Consider the following 23,589-nt stretch of genomic DNA (forward strand, 5'->3'; position numbering starts at 1 on the left):
CTGCGGTCCTGGGCGCCAGCGGCTGGGGCTGCAGCCTGGGAGAGGGACAAGCCGCCCGCCCTGCGGTCCCAGGCACCAGTGCCTGTGGCTGTGGCCCAGGAGAGGGACAAACCACCGGTTAGGGGTAATCAGGCCAGCAGGGAAGCAGTTAGGGGCGATCAGGCAGGCAGTCAGGTGAGCAGTTAGGAGCCAGCAGTCCCAGCTTGTGAGAGGCAGTCGGACATCCCCCGAGGGCTCCTGGATTGGAGAGTGTGCAGGCCAGGCTGAGGGACTCCCCCTGCCTCCCTGTGCACAAATTTCATGCACTGGGCCTCTAGTGAACCAATAAAGAAAAACTAAAAAAAATCCCATTTACCAGTGCAACAGAAAAGTTAAGATACTTAAGGTTAGGAAACTTAACCAAGGAGGTAAAAGACCTGCACTCGGAAAACTACAGGACATTGATAAAAGAGATAAAGATGTAAACAAGTGGAAGAATATATCGTGTTCATGGATTGGTAAGATTAATTAAAATCATTAAAATATTCATACTACCACTTGGATGGTTGTTGGCAGTATTCAGTTCCTGGAAGGTTGTTGAACTGAGGAGATGCAGGTCCTTTCTGGCTGTTGGCTAATTACTGCCTTCGATTCCTTGCTATGAGGATCTCTCCAACATTTCAACTTGCTTCATCAAAGGCAGTGAGAAAGAGAGTCTGCTAGTATGACAGAAGTCACAATCTCATATAACCTAATCATGACAGTAACATCCCATCACCTTTGTCATAGTCTCATCTGAAGGCTCAGGTGAGGAAAGAGCTGCTTCCAACATCATTTACATGGTTGTTGGCAGAATTCAATTGGAGATAACTCTCTACATTCAGCTTACCACCCAAGGTGGGTTGGGGAAGGGGGAGGGTAAATTACACAAGGACATGAATGCCAGGGTAGGTGGATCACTAGGGGTCATTGTAAGGTCTGCCTGCCACAGTCATTATCAATATCCTTTATAATTTTAGTGTTTAATAGCAAATAATACTTATCTTTTATAGAATACTTACTAAGCCTCAGTTTTCCTCCCATAAAAGAGGATTAAAATAATAACTTATTGTGACTTTAGACTCTCCAGTTTTTATGACTATGCCATAATTCATCACTAATTTATGGAAATACAGTCAATATGACTATATAAAGGTTCTTATAGAGGTGATTACTCCCTTTCCTAAACTATCATGACATTTTAATCATATCTTCCTTATGAATTTTAGCACTTCTACACTTGCAAAAGAGGTATTTATAGTTTTATTTCCCTTGCTAGACTGTAGGCTTCCTGAGGGCAAATTATGTATTTTTTTTAAAAAAAATTTCTATCCCTCCCTGACTGTACCTAGAAGAATATCATGGATTTCAGTAGATATCTATTTTAAAATAAAATAAAATAAAATAAAATTCCTGTAGCATAAAAAAAAATAAACTCAATATCTCTAACAGTAAAGTAAGATGCATATTTGGTAAAATACTCTAGTTCATCTACGTTCAATTAGATATATAGAGATCAAATGCTATTTGAGATTAGTCATAAGCAATATATATCACAACACTGAAAAAGTAAATATTTAATGAGTGAGTGGATGAATATTTATCTTTTTTCTTGCATATATCCCTTTGACATTTTGTGGGTATTTATCTATCTGTATTTTCAGAAATAGAGTCTGGGTGTATGTCTTCATAAAACATTCATTTTATACCTCCAAAAATATTTCCACATTATTTATAATATGTAGATAATACCATTACTGTGCACTAACATTTAATTATCCATTTGTTCAGCATAGGTAGATTTAAAATTATAAGGAGAAAACAAATTATTTTGAAAGATCACACATTTTGTTAAATTTCTAAAATACTGAAAATTTTAATGTTTTATTTTTAAGTAATTATTATGATTCACTTATTAACCCATAAAGCTAATGATATAACAATCAAATCCCGGTTGACTGCCATGCTATCTTAACATGTTTAATTTGTGGAGGAGTTCTAAAAATTGGATCCCAATTGTATTCTGGTGATAACAACTTAGTAGGCTTATTGACAAAAAAATACTTGTTTAGGTGGCGTTCGTATGTGCTGCTAAGTTCATTTTCAATGTCATGAATTACTCCTTTTTGATATTCTGCAGTGAAGGTTAAAACCTCATTAGGTGTGCCACCAAAAATTGCACTATGATAATAGAAATCTCCCTTTCCAAAAGGGATGAAAGCCGCTGATTTAGGTCTTCTCTCATAAGGGAATTTTTTAACATTCTCAAAATACCACCATGCATGAAGTAGAGCTACAGATTTGCCCAGGGTTTCCACTCCAAAGTTACTCTTGAAGATCTGGTTTATACTCATACTGAAGAGAAAGTCAACTTCATACTGGATGTGTTCTATGATGTATGCATTTAAGTTCTTCATGTGTAGGACATTAAAGTCTTCCCAGAACTTTTCTCTTAATATAGGCAATACTTTAAATGTTCGAAGGGGACCTAACTCTATGGGAGGTACGGAGAACTCGTCCATCAAGATGTAAAAGATAACATTGTAGCCAATCATAAAGTGCTTATTAGCAGATTGGATGAACTGTTTCAGGTACTGTCCTGTAAACCTGTAAAACATGAAAAAAAAAACGAACACAGGAAAAACTTATTTTGCTAAAAATCATCAGGTGAACACATCATTTAAACATGCTGTCATTATTTATGTCATTATTGCTAAAGAACTGCCAGTAGGTAAGGATAGAGAAGTTGGGTCTGTATCTTAAGTCTGTTGGTTAGTGAAAGAGAATGTAGTGATTTGGGGGCCTGCGAAGAACTACAAAGTTTTTGTGAAGAATGAAAAAGAGAGCTAAATGAATATTAATGAAAAGATTTCCAAGTAGTGTCAATGACTCAGCCACAGTTGGAGAAAATAGGTACAATAAATAAACAGACATACAGGCCAGCCAGAAATAATGATAGGGGTTAATTCTGAGTAGCTCTTTGAGTGTAGAAAATCCTTGGGTGCTTATCTACACTTTTCCAAAGTAAAAAAGGATGAATATTAGTAGCACCTACTTTCTAGTAGACCATACAACCAGGCCTATGGTAATGTTCAGTCTTTTATAATATTTTTCCAGGACCTGTCTATTGTAAGTTTCTTCCCATATGACTGGAGCGAGCCAGTCAGTTGTTGTTATTACATCAGGACGTTTTCTGTTGAACAAACAAGAAACAAATGATCACATTCCACTTAATTATTACAGCAGAAGTTATTGTCCAAGTGAATATGCTACTTATTATAAAGTACTTACTATGTGCCAGGCACCATTATTTAGTACTTTGCATTACTCATTTAACCCTTGCAATGTCTTATAAGTGCTATTATTATCCCTGTTTTTCATATGGGGAAACTTAGGCACAGATTGGTTAATAAATGGCAGAGTCAGAATTCAAGATCAGCTAGTTTGGCTATAGAATCTATGCTTACTCATTATACCATATTGCCTTTTGAGCACAAGGATTTTTTCTTTGAGCTCTGACTGCTATTTAAACTTAAGTAGCCCAGGGTTTGAATATTTCTCTAATTACTGGCTAAAGCAGACAGCACCACTGTCTCCTTATGTTTTTCCCGCCCCCTTCTTTTTCTTTTCCTCCCTCCTCTTTTCCTTGAAGCTATAGAGCACTCTGTTTTCACCTTTTCCCTAATGCTTTAGGCCCATCAATACAATCTGTAAGAAAATAAAAAGTCCAGAAAAGGGAGGATGACATTAGATTTGCTTCTAATAATAACAATGTGACGGCAGAAGTAGCAGCATTAATAGTAATAGTTTTGCTGGAATCAGGGTATTAAACTACTGAAGCAAATTTGAACTTCATTTTGGAAGAAAATGCATACAAAGTGAGAAGCCATTTTGCTATTGATAATTGCAGGTTTTATTACAAATCCAGACCCAGACAAGAGTAGGATTTGATAACACTTAGTAGTATTTTAATAATAATAATATACAGTAGTCCCCTCTTATCTGCAGGGCACACATTCTAAGACCCCCAGTGGATGCCAGAAACTGCAGATAATACTGAACCCTATATATTACTATGGTGGGTTTTTTTTTTAACTGATGGGTGGGTAGCATGAACAGAGTTCATACGTTGGATAAAGGGATGTAACATCCTGGGCAGGATGGAGCAGATCAGCTCAAGATTGTGCTAGTCAGAATGACATACAATTTAAAACTTATGAATTGATTATTTCTGGAATTTTCCATTTCATATTTTTGGGCCACAGTTGACCATTCATAACTAAAACTGGGGAAAGCTAAACTGCAGGTAAGGAGAGACTACTGTAATAACAAAATCTTCAAAGGTACCTCCTATTATTGTTATAGGGATTTCTTTAACTTATATATTTATTTGTATACATTTATTTTTAAACTCTTCTTATACTTAGAATTTATAGTTATATATTCCTGTTTGACTCACAAGTCTTAAACCTACCTTAAAACTGGCCAGGTATATCCTTGCCACAGTGATGGTGCTTAGAAGTTATGTACATTGCAGATACTAATCAATATCTATTTGAGAAGATGAAAGGGTTTGAAGATTATCTCTCTTTCCTCATTAGATCAGATTAATCATTTGCTTCCAGAGTGAAAGAAAAAGTCTCTGAAAGCAAGGCAATTACAAACCTGTGTTTACCCTTATCGGTGATAACATTGGCAAATGTGTTCTCCTATGCAGTGGGCTTTCTTGTTGTTTTGTTGATGGTTTCTTTTGCTGTGCAGAAGCTTTTTATTTTGATGTAGTCCCATTTGTTTATTTTCTTTTTAGTTTCCAATGCCCTAGGAGCAGTATCAGTGAAGAAATTGCTTCAGCATATGTCTGAGATTTTGTTGCCTTTGGATTCCTCTAGTATTTTTATGGTTTCCCGTCTTACATTTAAGTCCTTTATCCATTTTGAGTTTATTTTTGTGTATGGTGTAAGTTGGTGGTCTAGTTTCATTTTTTTTGCATCTATCTGTCCAATTTTCCCAACACCATTTATTGAAGAGACTGTCTTGACTCCATTGTATGTTCTTGCCTCCTTTGTCAGATATTAATTGAGCATATTGGTTCAGGTTGAATCTCCAACATTTATAGGGAACTCATACAATTTAACAAAAGGAAGATAAATAATCCAATCAAAAAATGGGCAAAGGACCTAAATAGACACTTTTCAAAAGAAGACATTCAGCCAAGACACATATGAAAACATGCTCAAAGTCACTAATCATCTGAGAGATGCAAATCAAAACAACAATGAGGTATCATCTTATACCTGTCAGAATGGCTATCATCAACAAATCAACAAATGACAAGTGCTGGAGAGGATGCGGAGAAAAGGTAATACTAGTGCACTGCTGGTGGGAATGCAGACTGGTGCAGCCACTATGGAAGACAGTATGGAGTTTCCTCAAAAAGTTAAAAATGGAACTCCCATTTGACCCAGTGATCCCACTTCTAGGAATTTATCCCAAGAAACCAGAAACACTAATCAGAAAGGATATATGCATCCCTATGTTCATAGCAGCACAATTTACCATAGCGAAGATCTGGAAATAGCCTAAGTGCCCATCAGCAGATGAATGGATTAGAAAACTGTGGTACATCTACACAATGGAATACTATACTGCTGTAAAAAAGGAGGAATACTTACCATTTGCAACAACATGGATGGAACTGGAGAGCATTATGCTAAGTGAAATAAGCCAGTCAATGAAAGAAAAATACCACATGATCTCACTCATTTATGGATAATAAAGACCATTATAAACTGATGAACAAAAATAGATACAGAGGCAGAGCAGCATCGAACAGACTGTCAAACTACAGCAGAAAGGCCGGGGAGGGTTGGTGCGGGAAGGGGGGGGGCGTAAGAGCTCAACCGAAGACCTTGTATGCATGCATATAAGCATAACCAATGGACACAAGACACTGGGGGGTAGGGGAGGCCGGGGGAATGTCAAGGGGGGGCGGGAAGGAAACATATGTAATACTCTTTGTAATACTTTAAGCAATAAAAACAAACAAACAAAAAAACCCCTGTGTTTAGAACTTGTTTGATAAATAGGAGAGGAAGAAATAGAAGAGACTTAGAGTCATTAGATTTAAATGTTAGCCAGAAGGCATGCTCTGCAAAAGAGGCTCTCAGAAATCAGGTGGACAAGATGACCTATCCTTTCGATGCCTTGCTTAGCCTCTCTGTAGCTGGCCAAGGCTATCTTAATGTTCTTTAGCATCATTTAAATTGTCCAAGTGAAGAGAAAAAGTCTGGAAATATGAATATTACCTAAAATAACTTAAAAGCAATCTTTAAAAAAATTTTATTGGTTACAGAGAGAAAGGGAGAGGGAGAGAGATAGAAATATCAATGATGAATATCAATTATTGCTACAGTAGTAATAATCCTGTAGACTATCAGAGGTGTGACATAGAAGGAAGCACAATGATGACACAGGAAAATAATATATGTGACCTAATATATTCACATTCTTAGTAAAGGGAGAATTAAAATTAATTTCTAAAAAATATATCTTTATTGATTTCAGAGAGGAAGGGAGAGAGAAAGACAGAAACATCAATGATGAGAGAGAATCACTGATTGGCTGACTCCTGCACTCCCCCAATAAGATCAAGCCTGCAACCCGGGCATGTTCCGTGACCAGGAATCAAACTGTGACCTCCTGGTTCATAAGTTGATGCTCAACCACTGAGCCATGCCGGCTGGGATAAAATGAATTGTAAATGATTTCAATGCTACAGGTATCACTAAGATTCGATGATATATGATTTATGATAATAATAAGGAAAAATATAATATGTCCAAAAAGTGTATCTGGAGAGAGAGGGTAGGGACTCTTTCTGTACGTTAAGGCTATATTGACCTATGTCTAGGTCTAGCAAACTGAGCACGAGTATAAAAGGAGTAAGAAGTAGAAGTGATATATTGGAAAGAAATATACCATAAATTGTGCCCTTTTCTTTTTTCCTCTATATTTATATAATTCTATAAATAATATGTATGCAATATACACACACACATGTAAATATATATGTATCCAGGCTTTTAAATCTTGTTTATTTTACAGTAATGAAATAATGCACACATTCCTGCACCTTACTTTTTTCTCATTCAACACAACCTTATGGAAATCCTTCCAGGTGATCTGGACTAGTTCTTATTCATTCTTTTCAAGATGTTGGACAGTTTGTTTAGACATTTCCTTATGAATTGGTTCATGTTATTTCTGGGGTTCTTTTTAGCACTATGAAAAGTGATACTATAAACTTTCTTAATTTTATATCCTTATGTATTGTCACTGTTATTTTTGCTGGATAGTCTCAGGAGTAGGATTGCTGTATATATGTATGTTCACTTTTAATAGATGTTAATAGCTATAATACCTCACATTTCCATGAGCATTTTCCCTACACTATTAGACTGTAGCTTTTATTTTGATTAGAGAGAGAGAGATTTGTGTTCCACTTATTTTTGTGTTCAGCGAGTGGTTGATTCCTATATGTGTTTTGACAGGGATCGAACCCGCAACCTTGTTGTATTGGGACAATGCTCTAACCAACTGAGCTACCTGACCAAGGCTATCTTATGTTCTTTAGCATCATTTAAATTGTCCAAGTGAAGAGAAAAAGTCTGGAAATATGAATATTACCTAAATAATGTAAAAGCAATCTTTAAAAAATATTTTTATTGGTTACAGAGAGAAAGGGAGAGGGAGAGAGATAGAAATATCAATGATGAAAGAGAATCATTGATGGTCTGCTTCCTGCACACCCCACACTGGGGATTGAGCCTGCAACCGGGGCATGTGCCCTGACTGGGAATTGAACCCTGACCTCCTGGTTCATAGATCGTCGCTCAACCACTGGGCTACACTGGCTGGGCTCAAAAGCAATCTTAAAGATTGTTGAAAAAGGGTTACAGAACTGGCCCTTTCATTTTGGAAGCCAATTACAGAAAAATAAATAGACTGTAGCTTTTTTAAAAAAAATTCCAGTTTGATGGTATAATAGCTCATTATTACTTTTTATTATATTTCTCTAATTTCCAGTGAATTTAAGCATCTTTTCATATGCTTGTTGGCTATCTCAATTTAAGCATCTTTTCGTATGCTTGTTGTCTCTACTGCTTCATATTTTTCCATTAAATTGTTAATTTTTTTCTCAGCAGTTTGTAAGAGTTCCTTATAGTTAGATAATTATTCTATTATCTATATTATAAAAAATTTTCCCCAGATGTTTTTCTCATCTATTAAATTTTGGTTCTTCTTAAACCAAATGAAAGTTTTTTAAATTTTACATAGTGATATATATCTTTTAAAATTACATTTCCAACATTAATTAAGATTTCCTTCTTACCTAGATTTTTACATGTTCTCTGACTGACTTTTTAATAAGAGAAACATGTTTATTTTTTACATTTAATCTTTTAGGAATTTATTTTTATATATGGCATAGGATGGGGCTTCATGTTTTTCCCACTTAGATTGCCAGTATTACCAGCATCATTTATGAAAGAATCCATCCTTTCCTCACTGATTTTTTTTAGCCATAAATATTTATTTAAATAGAAAATTTCAATCCGCCCCCCCCCCCATGAATTAAATCTATAATGCATTTTATGAGTGTATTACAATGAATTTTGGTAATAAATTCTAGGAGCTCTGGTAATGGGGAGGGAAGCTTCATATACTAGTAAGAGCTCTCTCAAGCATCTGGAGGACTAGGAGAAGACCTTTGTCTTTAGGAGTTCTTTGTACTTAGTTCATAACTGTCCTCACTGACTTTTAAAATACCATCTTTATTATATATAAATTTTCACATAGTATTCTTGTGCTCTAATTCTGGATTTACTATTCTTCTGATCTATTCCATGTTGATTTGATCACAATGGTGTTAGAATATGTTTTTATATTTGTTAAGGCAAATTTTTCTTATTTTTCACACTTTATTTGGCTCTTCTGAGATATTCTTTTATATTTACTTTAAGCTTATAGTTTTTTCTTCTTTATTTTTTATTTTATTTTTTAAATATATTTTTATTGATTTCCATGAGGAAGGGAGAAGGAGAGAGAGAGATAGAAACATCAATGATGGGAGAGAAGCATTGATCAGCTGCCTCCTGCATGCCCTCTACTGGGGATTGAGTCCACCACCTGGGCATGTGCCCTTGATCAGAATCGAACTCAGGACCTTCCAGTCCATAGGCCAACACTCTATCCACTGAGCCAAACCAGCTAGGGCTAGTTTTTTCTTCTTAACGAGAACAAAAACTGAGCTTTCCCCCAGATATCTCAATATTGAAGAGATCATTTTATTTTTTAAACAAAAAGACAAGAGAGATCATTTTTCTTTCCCCTAATAAAACCAGGAATGTTAAACCAGATGATAGCTTTCTCATTCTGACCCTTAAATGCCTGACTCTATAAATAGACCTTCGTTTTGTACATAAAAGCCTTAAAGACAAGAACTCTAAGTCTTGGGAGCCTCTCAGAATAGCTACAATTTGATTATGGGAAAAAAATTTTCCTGTTAAAATTGAGTTATACTATTATTGTTATACTAGGAGCCCAGCACGCGATTTGAAATCGTGCAGCGCCACCCACCCCTGAGTCGCCAGTCTGGCCCTGCCTCCCTCTCTGGACCTTAAAGCAGCTGCGGCCGCTGCTGATCAGGCCCTCCCCCAATGCAGGCGTGCAGAGGCCCCTGCCGCCCCGCCCCTGACCTGCATGCGCAACCTCCTCCTGTCCGTTCAACCCATTACGGCATCCCGGTTAATTAGCATATTTCTCTAATATATATATATTGAGCAGAATTTTTTGTCCTTACTTAGGAGTAAACCAGTCTGATAGCCGAGGTTCTTCTGCTTCATGATCCCTGGGTACAAAGAGAAAATCAAGTTAAGAGTAACGCACTCATGCAGCAAACATATGTTGCATCTCTATAATATGACAGGCACTATCTGTTGCTGTTTTGGTAACTGTGAACATTTAGATCAGCTCCCGCCCTCAGGAAGCTGATAAACTAGTGGGAAAGACAAGATTAAATAGATAATCATAGTACAGAGTGATAAGGGCTAATAGGGAAAAACAGATCTCCCTAAATTTGGGCTTAAGGGAAACCAGCTGGAAAAGAAATATGTAAGCTGGGTCTAGAACAGCCGTGGGCAAACTACGGCCCGCGGGCCGGATCCAGCCCATTTGAAATGAATAAAACTAAAAAAAAAAAAAGACCGTACCCTTTTATGTAATGATGTTTACTTTGAATTTATATTAGATCACACAAACACTCCATCCATGCTTTTGTTCCGGCCCTCCGGTCCAGTTTAAGAATCCATTGTGGCCCTCGAGTCAAAAAGTTTGCCCACCCCTGGTCTAGAAGGATAAGAACTAAAGAGGGATAGGGTGAAAAGGTCATAACCAAAGGCAGAAAGGCAAGGAACAGTATGGTTCATGAATGGGGGACATATTTTAAAAATTAACAGAGCAGCTTGACTGGTGTAGCTCAGTGGTTGAGCACTGATCCATGAACCAGGAGATCACCATTCAATTTACCAGCAGGGCACATGCCGGGGTTGCAGCTCGATCCCCAGTAGGGGCCGTACAAGAGGCAGCCAATCGATGACTCTTTTTCATCATTGATGTTTCTATCTCTCTCCCTTTCCCTTCCTCTCTGAAATAAATAAAAACATATTTTAAAAATTAACAGAGCAGGAAGAATATATATTCAGGCAAAAATGCAGATTTAATTAATTCATTTATCAAACAGTAGTAGCTTACTATGTGATACTCTGTTATGCGTTGAAATGAGGGGGTTGAAGTAGGGGCTCAGATATTCATCTTTGATTTTCATTTAAAGAGGACCCACCTAAGGGTTTGTTGTACTTTTAAGCTAATTATTTAATTAACAAGGTCATGAGGGAATTTCCCTTTTATAAACCAGGGATATTTTATAAAATAACTTTAAGCGATTTCTGCTTCCAGAAAGATGAAATAGTACTATTTTTCCCTATTCCTATCACTAAGTATAGCTGAAACCACTGAACATCATATATAAAGACTCTGAAAGGTGGAGAGAAGGCAGATCAGGTAGGCACCTTGGGACTCAAAGATTGACATGACAGTGAATTCCTTGGGTTTTCTGCCACATATATGCCAGATTGGGTACTAGAGAAGCCAGCAGCCCAGAAATGCCAATGGGCACAGACACAAAAAGAGCTCCAAGAAAAGCCTGCTCTTTATAGCTAAAGGACCAGGAAAATGGCAAGCTAGGAAGGATAGAACACTTTTAAACACCATTCACTGTACTCCAGCCCAATACCACAGAAAAACTGTCCATCCTTATAGCAAAGGCAAGTAGAGAGCTCAGATTTCCATCCCCTACAGACTGTAATGAGGCTCCCTCACCTCCTCCCTGGTGTAGAGTTAGAGGAAGTTAGTGGGGGTTAGAACTCCCACCACTGCTCAGCAATTGTGGCCACCCTCCTGCGGTTGGTGTCAGCAGAGACCATGTAGGGAGCCTGAATTTCCATCCCTGCTATTAGTAACAAGGAGCTCCTCCCCAGGTTCCAATGGAGGCAGAGATGAGAACTTGAAATTTTACCCCTCAATTGACAGTAATGAGCAGGTGCTACCCATGTCCCAGCTTGAGCAGTATAAGAGGATGCCTATGAAAATTCAATATTTAAGTGAGATACAGAGCCTCATAATACCCAAAATGTCCAGGTTTCAATAAAAATCACTTACTGCCCTAGCTGTTTTGGCTCGGTGGCTAGAGCATTGGCCTACGGACTGAAGGGTTCCAGGTTCAATTCCGTTCAAGGGCACATGCTCGGGTTGCGGGCTCGATCCCCAATAGGGGGTGTGCAGGAGGCAGCCGATCAATGATTCTCTCTCATTGATGTTTCTCTCCCTCTCTCTTCCTCTCTGAAATCAATTTAAAAATTTTTATTTAAAAAAATCACTTAGTTTATCAAGAATCAAGAAGTTTTCATACTAAGAATCAAGAAGATCTCTGAGAAAGGTCAGTCTGCAAATGCCATAACACAGTTGTTAGAATTATCTGACAAGGATTTTAAAGCAGCCATTGTAAAAATCCTTCATTGTGCAATTACAAACACTTGAAATAAATGAAAAAATAGAACGTGACAGCAAAGATACAGAGCGTCTTATCAAAGATATAGAAGATATAAAGAAGTACCAAATATAAATTTTAGAACTTAAAAAAAAATACAATAACTGAAGTAAAAACTCAATGGGTAGGCTGAATAATAGCATAATGGAGAGAATGGAGGAAAGAATCAATGAACCTAAAGATAGAATAATAGAAATCACTCAGTCTGAACAACAGAGAAAAAGAATGGGGAAAAAATTAACATAGCCTCAGGGAAATGTGGGACTATAACAAAAGATCATGCAATTGGAGTACCAGAAGGAGAAAAAAAAATGGGTGGGACTGAAAAAGTGATTTAAAAAATGGCTGAACACTCCCCATAATTTGATAAAAGACATTAACATACAGATTCAAAAAACTGAGTAAACAGGGTAAACCTAAAGCACATGGTAGTTAAATTTCTTTTTTAAAATATATTTTATTGATTTCAGAGAGGGAGAGAGAGAGAGAGAGAAACATCAATGATTCGAGAGAATCATCGATCAGCTGCCTCCTGTACGCCCCACACTGGGGATGGAGCCCACAACCCGGCCATGTGCCCTGACCGGGAATCGAACCCTGACCTCCTGGTTTGTAGGTCGAAGCTCAACCACTGAGCCACGCCGGCTGGAGGCGATAGTTAAATTTCTGAAAGTTAAAGAAAAAACTTTGAAAGCAGTCAGAGAGAGAAATGATTCACCCATAGGGGAAAAATAATTTGAATGAAAGTGGGGTTTCTCATCAGAAATCATGGACCCAAAAGGAAGTGGAGCAATACTTTCCACTGTAAGAAAAGAACTGTCAACCAAAATGTCTCTCAGCAGGTGAATAGTTATATAAACTTTGGTACATCCCTTTGTGGAATAGTACCCAGCAATAAAAAGGTATGACTGCCCTAGCCCGTTTGGCTCAGTGGATAGAGTGTTGGCCTGCGGACCAAAGGGTCCCGGGTTCAATTCCGGTCAAGGCCACGTACCTCGGTTGCAGGGCCTTGGTCGGGGCTCATGCAGGAGGCAACCAATCCATGTGTTTCTCTCACATCGATGTTTCTCTCTGTTTTCCCTCTCTCTTCCGCTCTCTCTAAAAGATTAATGGAAAAATATCCTCGGGTGAGGATCAAAAAAAAAAAGTATATGACCTATTGATATTCACAACAACATGGCTGGACCTCAAGGGCATTATGCTGAGTGGAAAATGCTTATCTCAATAAATAGATCATATACTGTATGATTCCATTTATAAACACTTTCAAATTGACAAAATTATAGAGATAAAACTAGATTAGTAGTACTAGGCGTTAGGGAAGGTGAGAGAAAAGAGGTTGAGTGTGAGTATAAATGGTGCCTCAGAGGATGTCTTTGTGGTTAGGGAATAGTTTTATATTTTGACTGCTGTGGTGGTTACACATATCTATACATGTAATAAAATCTCATGTAATTATATACTACATTGTTCCATCATCAATTTCTCGTTTTGATATAGTACAATTATGTAAGACGTAACATTGGAGACACTTAGATGAAAGGTACATATGACCTCTTTGTACTTAATATTTTTGCAACTTCTTGTGAATCAATAATTATTTCAAAATCAAATATTTATAAAAACCATTAGAAGTCCATCCCTTTTTGACATTTCAGAGGCATTTTTAGCCAAAGATATTTTATTATAGAATTGCCCAGGCCTCGTGCTTATTCAAAATCTAATCATTCATGCTGAACTCCATTAAAAATATACAATGACAAATGAAGAATTTTTCTAAGATTCATATTTTTTCTTTACTAATTTTGACTAAATTTCACTAATGGGTCCTACACAATGGTCTATAGTAGAAAACGTGGTTGACTTAGGAGAGCTATCAATGATATCATCCTGGATGAAGATATTTAAACTATAGCAAATGTCAAAAACTTGTCTGGTATGTAAGCAGGTGAATGTGTCAAGTGAGAAAAATTTGGAGATGGTCACATACACACATATACATTTATATTGTGTGTGTAGAATATTTATGAACTGATACCCAAGAAATTTGTCAGTGGTTGCCTCTAGAGAATTTAGTTATTTTTCTGTACTTTTGGATTGCCATCAGCATTAGGACCCACTTGACTCCAACCAGTTTGCTCTCAATACAGTTTGTAGAATATTTATGAAACACAGATTCTTACCAGCAGAGACTTATCTTCTGTAGGTTCTTCTTTATTCTTTATAAATAAAAAAAATGCACTTAGTGTTAAATTTGAACAAATCCCTACTGCAATTAGAATATCAGAAAATCTAGAATTCAGATTCATTCATTTACTCACTTGTTAGCCAGATAATTACTAAACACCTACTATATGTCAGCCAGAATGCTACAGAATATATGGAATATATGGCATCCAGTTCTGACATGACATTGGTCCTTTCTATGAAGGCATATTCCCCCAGAGGGCAAATAACATGTAGAATATGATACCAAAGCAAGGGGGCTAATTTTAAAACATTAGCTACCACAATATAGCTAATTTTCAAATAGCTTTCAGTTACAATGCATTGCTTATTAAAAAACAAAACCTAAGGAGGAAGGTATGGCTGAGATAAGAATTTGAACTTATTTATGTAAGAGAATTCTAGCAGGTTAGCAAATTTGTTCTCCAGTACAACTGTGATTCTACAACAGGTCACTTTGAGTCTTGTTCCTATTAGATGGAACTTTGATGTAATTTAAAATATATCTAAAATAGCCCCCAACACTTTCTATCCTGTTATCTTGCTTTACTTCTTTCTTCATAGCATTATTATATATATAATACAATGCTCCTGATAACATATTACATATTTCTTCGCTTATTGTCTATTTTCTTCGCCTAGACTATAAAGTGTCATAGGAGCAGTCACTTTGTTTGAATCAATTTTTTTTCCAGCACCTGGAACAGAGCCTGGTACCAAGAAGGTACTCAGTAAATACTCATTGAATGTTGAAAAATGAAAGGATTAGTATATTTATGATTTGATTTATTTCCCAAAGAGAAGATAATTTTTTTATTAATTTAGGGAGTGTTTATTAATACTTTTTGGGGAAAACTCAGTATTTTAGATCAACTCTGCCAATCACTAAAGATAATGATTCATTAATTTTTTTATATTTACCGGAAATGATGCTTAATCAATGTCAGTGATAAAGCAAATGAAACCAATAACAGTATTTTCCATTTAGAATTCATTCTCTGCTGCAAAAAAAAAGAAGAGGAGGAGGAGAAAAAGAGTGGGTGTTTTTGGAAAATAAAAAACTTCCTTGCCATCTTCTAATAACAAATTAATTTATGAAAATTTGTCCACCAACCCAAGTGTCTGATTCTAGGCTGCTCAGCCGTAGAAAGAAGGTAGACTTGAATTATGGAAACCACCTATATTGTTTGAAGTGCCTGCAAAAATCTCCCTTAGATGCCAACTGATCCTTTTTAAGTTAGGTACAAAGTGTTGGTGACATTCCTTTTGTGTACCTTTATCAAAGTCCACCATGATTGCATTAAGGAAATTTAATAAAACAAGTTCTATTTACTTGTGCTTCTGTGAAGATAAAAGGAGATACCCATGAGGACATCCTTATGCACTGAAATGTATTCTTTCCCCAAAGTTGATGTTTATATATTTGTTCCTAATATATTTATTCCAAGACCAATCATTTATTCAAAGACTATACAACTAGTAACCTAAAATTATATGAGCTGTCTTAAAGGTATATTCTTGTAAATAGTAATTAAAAGTCTAAATTAAAGGCATTAAACTCTAAAATGGAATATTGGCACCCTAGCAGGTTTGGCTCAATGGATAGAGTGTCAGGGGCCTGCAGACTTGAGGGGTCCCAGGTTCAGTTCGGTCGAGGGTATGTACCTCAGTTGCAGGCACCCCAAGGGGGACCCCCCACCCTGAAGGGGCTGTGGCCAGCCTGCAAACAGCCCTCAGCCACTCACCCAGGCTGGCCACACCCTCATGGGGTGAGGGTCCCCGCTTGGGGGGCTTGGCCAGCCTGCAAACTGCCATCAGCCACTCACCCAGGCTGGCCAGGCACCCCAGCAGGACCCCCCACCCTGAAGGGGGTGTGGCCAGCCTGAAAACGGCCCTCAGCCCCTCACCCAGGCTGGCCAGGCACCCCAGTGGGGACCCCCACCCTGAAGAGGCTGTGGTCAGCCTGCAAACAGCCATCAGCCCCTCACCCAGGCTGGCCAGGCACTCCTATATAATAAAAGGGTAATATGCAAATTGACCCTAACAGCAGAACAACTGGGAATGACTGGTCACTATGACACACACTGACCACCACGGGGCAGATGCTCAATGCAGGAGCTGCCCCCTGGTGGTAAGTGTGCTCCCACAGGGGAGCTCTGCTCAGCCACAAGCCAGGCTGATGGCTGCCAGAACAGCGGTGGTGGTGGGAGCCTCTCCTGCCTCCTCAGCAGCACTAAGGATGTCCGACTGCAGCTTAGGCCTGCTCCCCTCTGGCAAGTGGACATCCCCTGAGGGCTCCCGGGCTGCCAGCGGGATGTCTGACTGCCAGCTTAGGCCCAATCCCCCGGGGAGTGGGCCTAAGCCAGCAAGTGGTCATCCTCCAAGGGGTCCCAGACTGTGAGAGGACACAGGCCGGGCTGAGGGACCCCCTGAGTGCACAAATTTTTGTGCACTGGGCCTCTAGTTAATCTATAATAATAAAAGCATAATATGCTAATTAGACCAGACAGCCAAATGACCTTCTTCCCAATGAAGCCACGGTGGTGGAAGCTGAGGCAGAGGCAGTTAAGGGTGGTCAGGCAAGCAGGCAGAGTGGTTAGGAGCAACCAGGCAGGCAGGCGAATGGTTAGGGGTGATCAGGCAGACAGGCAGAGAGGTTAGGGGCAATCAGGCAGGCAGGTGAGTGGTTAGGGGTGATGAGGCAGGCAGGCAGAGGGGTTAGGGGTGATGAGGCAGGCAGGCAGAGGGGTTAGAGGCGATGAGGCAGGCAGGCAGAGTGGTTAGGGGTGATGAGGCAGGCAGGCAGGCGAGCGATTAGGAGCCAGTGGTTCCAGATTGCGAGAGGGATGTCTGACTGCCATTTTAGGCCTGATCCCACCTAAACTGGCAGTCGGACATCCCCGGAGGAGTCCTGGATTGTGAGAGGGTGCAGGCCAGGCTGGGCACCCCCTCGCCCCCTGTGCACTAATTTCGTGCACCGGACCTCTAATGTTGTAATAAATTGGTATGGGGCCAGGCAGGTTCTAAATGTATTGGAGAGATCACTTTGTAAGTTATATAAATGTCTAACCATTATACTGTACATATGAAACTAATATAATGTTGAATGTCAACTTTAATTGAAAAAAAAGAATTTTAAAAATACATGTTTTTATATTTTTTATTAATTTTTTTTTACAGAGAGGAAGGGAGAGGGATTAGAGAGTTAGAAACATCGATGAGAGAGAAACATTGATCAGCTGCCTCCTGCACATCCTCAACTGGGGATGTGCCCGCAACCAAGGCACATGCCCTTGACTGGAATCGAACCTGGGACCCTTCAGTCCGCAGGCCGACACTCTATCCACTGAGCCAAACCAGTCAGGGCTGAAAATACATTTTAAGCTGAAATAAAATAAGGTAATTTGAAATTCAAAAAAAATAAAGGTTATCTGTTCCTTGTTACATTTTTGCAATGTGGTTACTAGAATATTTAAAGTTACAAATGTGAAATGACCAACTTTTAAACTCAAGTACATTAGAAATACCCTATATATAGGTAAGACTCTGTTTAACCAGATTGTCTTCTTACAATGAGCCCTCAGTGACATTATTCTTAAAAGCAGAAACATGTTTATGTGTCACCTACCTTGTACAATACACTTTAAGGCCAAGGTTGGTTTTTTTTGTTTTTTGTTTTGTTTTTTTGTTTGTTTGTTTTTTTTTTTCGCTAAAAGTATTACAAAGGGTATTACATAAGTGTCCTTTTTTCCCCCCCGCCCTTGACAAACCCCTGCCCTCCCTTACCCCCCAGTGTCTTATGTCCATTAGTTATGCTTATATGGATGCATGCAAGTCCTTCGGTTGATCTCTTACTCCCCTCCCTCCTGTCCCCCAACCCTCCCTGGTAAGGCCAAGGTTTGAGGATGATCTCTACCTATGATTTTTCCAGGTCATCTAAACTGTTATACAATCCCTTCTTGGAGCCTTACCTTTAGTTTTGGTGATGTAAAGCGAAAGTCTTAGAACTTTTCCTGAGCATTATAATTTTGGGTCTTTGTAAAAAATAGATATATAAAAATAAAAGATACTATCTAATATTCTCTTTGTGTTTGAATCTTCTGCTAATGGTGATGTCACCAGATTCTTGATGATGAAAGCATTAGAAAGTCATAATGATACATTTGGTAGCAAGTTCTTCTCATTGTTACTAGATGATAGAACTTTGTCCCATTTGAAAAAGTCAAGGATTTTAACTGTTTTGCTTTTAGTTTTTGTTGTTGTACTTCTTGCTGTTTTCAATGATTGATTTTTTAACTCAAATATATTTTGGTGTGCTGTGTGTGTATATGCATGCATATGAATAACACAAAAGTGCAACATTTTTTTCTTCAATGCCTCATTAGGCATTGTCCAATTATTGAAGGTAAAGCTAATTCCTTCTTATGCTTTCTTAAATGTACTTATTTTCTGATTATAGAAGTACCACATTTTCATGTTATTAAATTTGTCAAGTGCATAAAAGCACAAAGAAGAAAAATGATAATCAAACGTAATCACACTGTCCTGAGATAATCACTTTTAATTTGAGGTAGCAGGCACCTTTATTTTGTCCTTCCTTAAAAATAAATTAGTTTTGCCCTAACAGGTTTGGCTCAGGGGATAGAGCATCGGCCTGTGGACTGAAGGGTCCCAGGTTCGATTCCGATCAAGGGCATGTACCTTGGTTGCGGGTGCATCCCCGGTAGGGGGTGTGTGGGAGGCAGCTGATCGATGTTTCTCTCTCATCGATGTTTCTAACTCTCTATCCCTCTCCCTTCCTCTCTGTAAAAAATCAATAAAATATTTAAAAAAATTAGTTTTTCATATTGAAAAAGAAAGACACAGTAAAATAATTCTAACAGAAAAAAAGGTTATGTATACTATATCATTTTCTCCCTTCAGCACCTGACTCTTCCCATTCCCCCATCTCCAATGGTAGCCACTATGAACAGTTTGCTGGTTTTTTATATTATATACTAGAGGCCCGGTGCATGAAATTTGTGCATGGGGGGTGAGGGGGGGTCCCTCAGCCCGGCCTGCACTCTCTCCAATCTGGGATCCCTCAGGGGATGTCTGACTGCTGGTTTAGGTGGTATTGGGCCTAAACTGGCAGTCGGACATCCCTCTCGCAATCCAGGACCTCTGACTCCTAATTGCTCACCTGCCTGCCTGCCTGATCGCCCCTAACCACTCTGCCTGCCTGCCTGATTGCCCCTAACAACTCTGCCTGCCTGCCTGCCTGATTGTCTCTAATCACCTCTGCCTCGGCCCCCGCCACCGTGGCTTCATCCGGAAGGACATCCAGAATGTCATTCAGCTGTCCGGTCTAATTAGCATATTAGCTTTTATTATTATAGACTAGAGGCCCGATGCACAAAATTCGTGCAAGGGGCTCAGCTCTTGCGGCCCCAGCTGCCTCTCTGCTCCGGCTGCCTCACGGCCCCACGGCCCCGCCCTGCACCCACTGATCATTCTGGAAGGTCGTTCTGGAAGGTCATTCTGCCGTCTAGTCTAATTAGCATATTAGCTCTTTATTATATAGGATGGTTGATGTTGAGCATCCTTTTGCATGTTTAAGAGTCATTGTAGCCCTAACCGGTTTGGCTCAGTGGATAGAGCATCGGCCTGCGGACTGAAGGGTCCCAGGTTCGATTCCGGTCAAGGGCATGTACCTTGGTTGTGGGCACATCCCCAGAAGGGGGTGTGCAGGAGGCAGCTGATGGATGTTTTTCTCTCATCGATGTTTCTAACTCTCTATCCCTTTCCCTTCCTCTCTATAAAAAAATCAATAAATTAACCATACAATCTAGCAATTCTTCATCTAGATATTTACCCAAGAGAAATGCAAGCATATGTTTATAAAAAAGATCTATTTATGATTGTTCATGGTCGTTTTCTTGGCAGTGGCCAAAAGGTGGAAACAACCCAAATGGTTGTCAACAGGTGAATGGATAAACAAGCCGTGGGTTAGTACTCAGATATAAAAAAGAACAGAGTATTGATACATGTATGAACATAGATGGGCCTCAAAATAATTATACTGTAAAAAAAGGCCAGGCCAAAAAAAAAAATAGCACATACTGTATGCTTTTTTTATATAAAATTCTTAAATATACACATTTTTATGTTTTGGTTGCCTGGAATCTGAATGCACTTTATTTAGCATGAATCCTAAATTCAGTCCAGTATGGAAGCTGAAATGGGCAGAAATTTCCTGTCCCTGCCCCTTGTAGCTAAAACATGGGCACATGACTTAAACTACCAGGTATGCTTACCAGATTATCCTACCTTGGACTTTGAACATTAAGGTAGGTCAGTTTGAGATTATTTGTAATATAGTCAAGGACTAACATGGCAGATGTTTCTAAGAGTATGGAGGTCAGCAGGGAGATAATAAGTGAGGGGTCACCTATGGCAAGATTTTATCCATGCGTTTCCTCCCTTAGTTCCTTTATATTTATCTTTCAGCAGCTTTTCCTAAGTACTGTGAACTGCTTCTGACCCTTCTGTAGGGTCAGAACCATTACTATTACTCACCACTCTCTAGATCTCCCTTCCTTCGAAGGCAAATAGCAGACTCTACTTTCTAGCCCTTTTGCACAGGCAGGTGCATGCAATAAGTCCAGGCTGAGGCACCGATAAGCTCTTGTATGGTTCTCTAGTGTCTTCCCCTGACATTTTAACTAGCAATACCACAGATGGAAGACCCTCCATTGTTCTGGGTCCCCAAGTGACAATATGGAGTAATTGCCTGGCTCCAGCCCTCACCAGATATGTAGGTGAATGAGAAACTTTTTTATATTAGGCCACTAAGATTTGAGGGTTGAATTTCCCCATCCAACATGCCATTCCATAAATTCTCTGTTTAGATGAATCAGAGTCAGTTTCAATGCTCTGACAAATCCAGGTATTGGTACCAGAGAAAGAAAGGGGGTTATAGGCAACATACACTTGGGGTAAAGAGGGAACCTAAAATTCATTATCAGGCCTTGTTTGGGTTAAAGGCAATAGAAAACTCACATTAGTATTCAGAGATGGATTTCAGGCAATCTTCGGACTATAGTATTAAACAGTTAATTAAATTATCCCATGAAGGAGATGTTCATCAAAGGCAAAGTCTTTGGGGCAATAATAGTTCCTGCCATAAAAATATACAATGATGATGATGATGATGATAACACTTATGCACCAGAGACTATACTACACACATATATTAATTTATTTAATGACATGAAGGATATAAAGATATCAAGGACCAACTGGCATGTGAAATAGCTGTATCTAATGACACCAGAGAGCTTAAAGGAAAAGCACAGTATTACAGATGTCCTCCATTTCCCTCTCTACCCCCTCAACCCAGCCCTTCCCACCTCAGGCCTTCACCACACTAATGTCTGTGTCCATGGGCTATGCATATTGAATGGCATCTTTAGAAATGACTAGAACTTCTATGTTGTCCCAACTCATGCCAGGTGACTCATGCTGGGTTGTAGCTCTTTTTGGACATCTTACAATTTCTCCTCCAGCCCTAGAACTGCTATTACCTTCATTAAAATAATATTGTGGATTGCCTCACTCCCCCTTGTATACATCTCAGTTCTTTTATCATCTATATGTCCAATTCACTATCTTAATTGCTACTGTTTGGAATACCTACAATAGTAGTTTGTTTTTCTAACTGGACCCTGACTACTGATAAATGTGTGTGCATGTATGTATGTGTGCAATAAATCAATTTGTATAAATATTATATAAGCACACAGCATGTGTGTGTGTGTGTGTGTGTGTGTGTGTGTGTGTGTGTGTGTTCATGTGGTGGGTATATAAGCGCATATAAAAAGAACTAGAGCCCGGTGCATGAGATTCATGCATTGTGTGGGGAGAGGGGGAGTCCCTCAGCCAGGCCTGCGCCCTCTCACAGTCCGTGACCCCTTGGGGGGTGTCTGACTGCCAGCTTAGGCCTGATCCTCTTGGGGATTGGACCTAAGCCGGCAGTAAGACATCCCTCTTGCAGTCCAGGGCTCTCACAGTCCAGGACCCCTCACTCCTTACTGCCCACCTGCAGCGGAGGTGGGAGAGGCTCCTGCCACCACCACTGCTCTTGCCAGCCCTGAGCCCACCTTCTGGCTCAGTGGCGCTCCCCCTGTGGGAACGCACTGACCACCAGGAGGCAGCTCCTACGTTGAGCATTCTCTCCCTGGTGGTTAGTGCGTGTCATAGTGACAGGTCATTCTGCCATTTGGTCGATTGGCATATTATGCTTTTATTATATAGGACTAGGGGCCCAGTGAATGAATTTGTGCACCTTGAAAGGAACTGTGGGCTGCAAGGCTACGGTAGGCACAGGGGCGGGTCTCGGCCCATCCTCTGCGCCCCTGCCCGGCCCCTCCAGGCATGGTCCCCGGTCCCCTGTCTGTCGCAGCCCCACTCCCGCCACCGTCGCTCCCATGTGCTGATGGCACCAGCCCCGCTTGCACCTGCTAAAGGCACAGAACGATTGGGGCTGGCACCAGCAGCAGGTGCAAGCGGGAGCAGCACCGTCAGCGGGTGCAAGAGGTGGCTGCTGTCCTGATCGCCTCTCAGAAGCAGGGGGAGGTGGAGAAGGCCTCAGCTGCTGCTCACACCCGCTGATGATGCCAAGCAATCAGGACCAAGCAGGGCCAGCACTGGCAGTGGGTGGGAGCAGTGGCTCCGGCAAAAGCAGCGGGTGCGAGCAGGGCCATCGCAGGCAGTGGGTGTGAGAGGCGGCTGCTGGTCCATATCTCCTCTCAGGAGCAGAAGGAGGTGGAGAAGCCCTGAGCAGTGATTGGGGCCAGCAGCCACAGGTTGCACCCGCTGATAGCACTGAGTGATTGGGGATGGCACTGGGCCCTGGCAGTTGGTGCAAGCAGGGCCAGCACTAGCAGCAGGTGCAAGCGCTGGGCGGGACCGCAGCGTGAGTGGGAGCAAAGAATTTTCAGTAACCACCAGAGGCTCGCCCCAATGGCAACGACCAGCACCCCGCCTTGGTCTGGTGCCTCCACTCACCTGCTCCACCATCCTGCTGTGACTGACGCCTGCCATGTTCCGCACACGCCTCCTGGTGGTCAGCACATGTCATAGAGACCGGTTGTTCGGTTGTTCTGGTTGTTCCACTGTTTGGTCTATTTGTATATTAA

At 40.0% G+C, this 23,589-nt stretch overlaps 1 protein-coding gene across 1 annotated transcript; it reads right to left on the reverse strand.

Moving 5' to 3' along the window:
- Window positions 1–1,961: 1,961 nt before the first annotated feature.
- Window positions 1,962–23,470, reverse strand: GLT6D1 (glycosyltransferase 6 domain containing 1). Its single transcript, XM_014457875.1, has 6 exons — window positions 23,459–23,470; window positions 15,332–15,411; window positions 14,368–14,403; window positions 9,881–9,928; window positions 3,074–3,211; window positions 1,962–2,625 (listed from the first exon to the last, which is right to left on the reverse strand). Exons 1-6 carry the CDS (start codon window positions 23,468–23,470, stop codon window positions 1,962–1,964), a joined length of 978 nt encoding a protein of 325 aa, XP_014313361.1.
- Window positions 23,471–23,589: the final 119 nt, after the last annotated feature.

The sequence above is a fragment of the Myotis lucifugus genome, unplaced genomic scaffold, assembly GCF_000147115.1.
Source record: "Myotis lucifugus unplaced genomic scaffold, Myoluc2.0 scaffold_87, whole genome shotgun sequence".
NCBI lineage: Eukaryota > Metazoa > Chordata > Mammalia > Chiroptera > Vespertilionidae > Myotis > Myotis lucifugus.

Excerpts from the sequence above, each read along its gene's own strand:
- GLT6D1 (XM_014457875.1), bottom strand. Across the intron at positions 9,929-14,367 it reads CAGAAGATAAGTCTCTGCTG|GGATCATGAAGCAGAAGAAC; the intron begins GTAAGAATCTGT and ends CTTTGTACCCAG. Across the intron at positions 3,212-9,880 it reads TCAGACTGGTTTACTCCTAA|AAAACGTCCTGATGTAATAA; the intron begins GTAAGGACAAAA and ends TTTGTTCAACAG.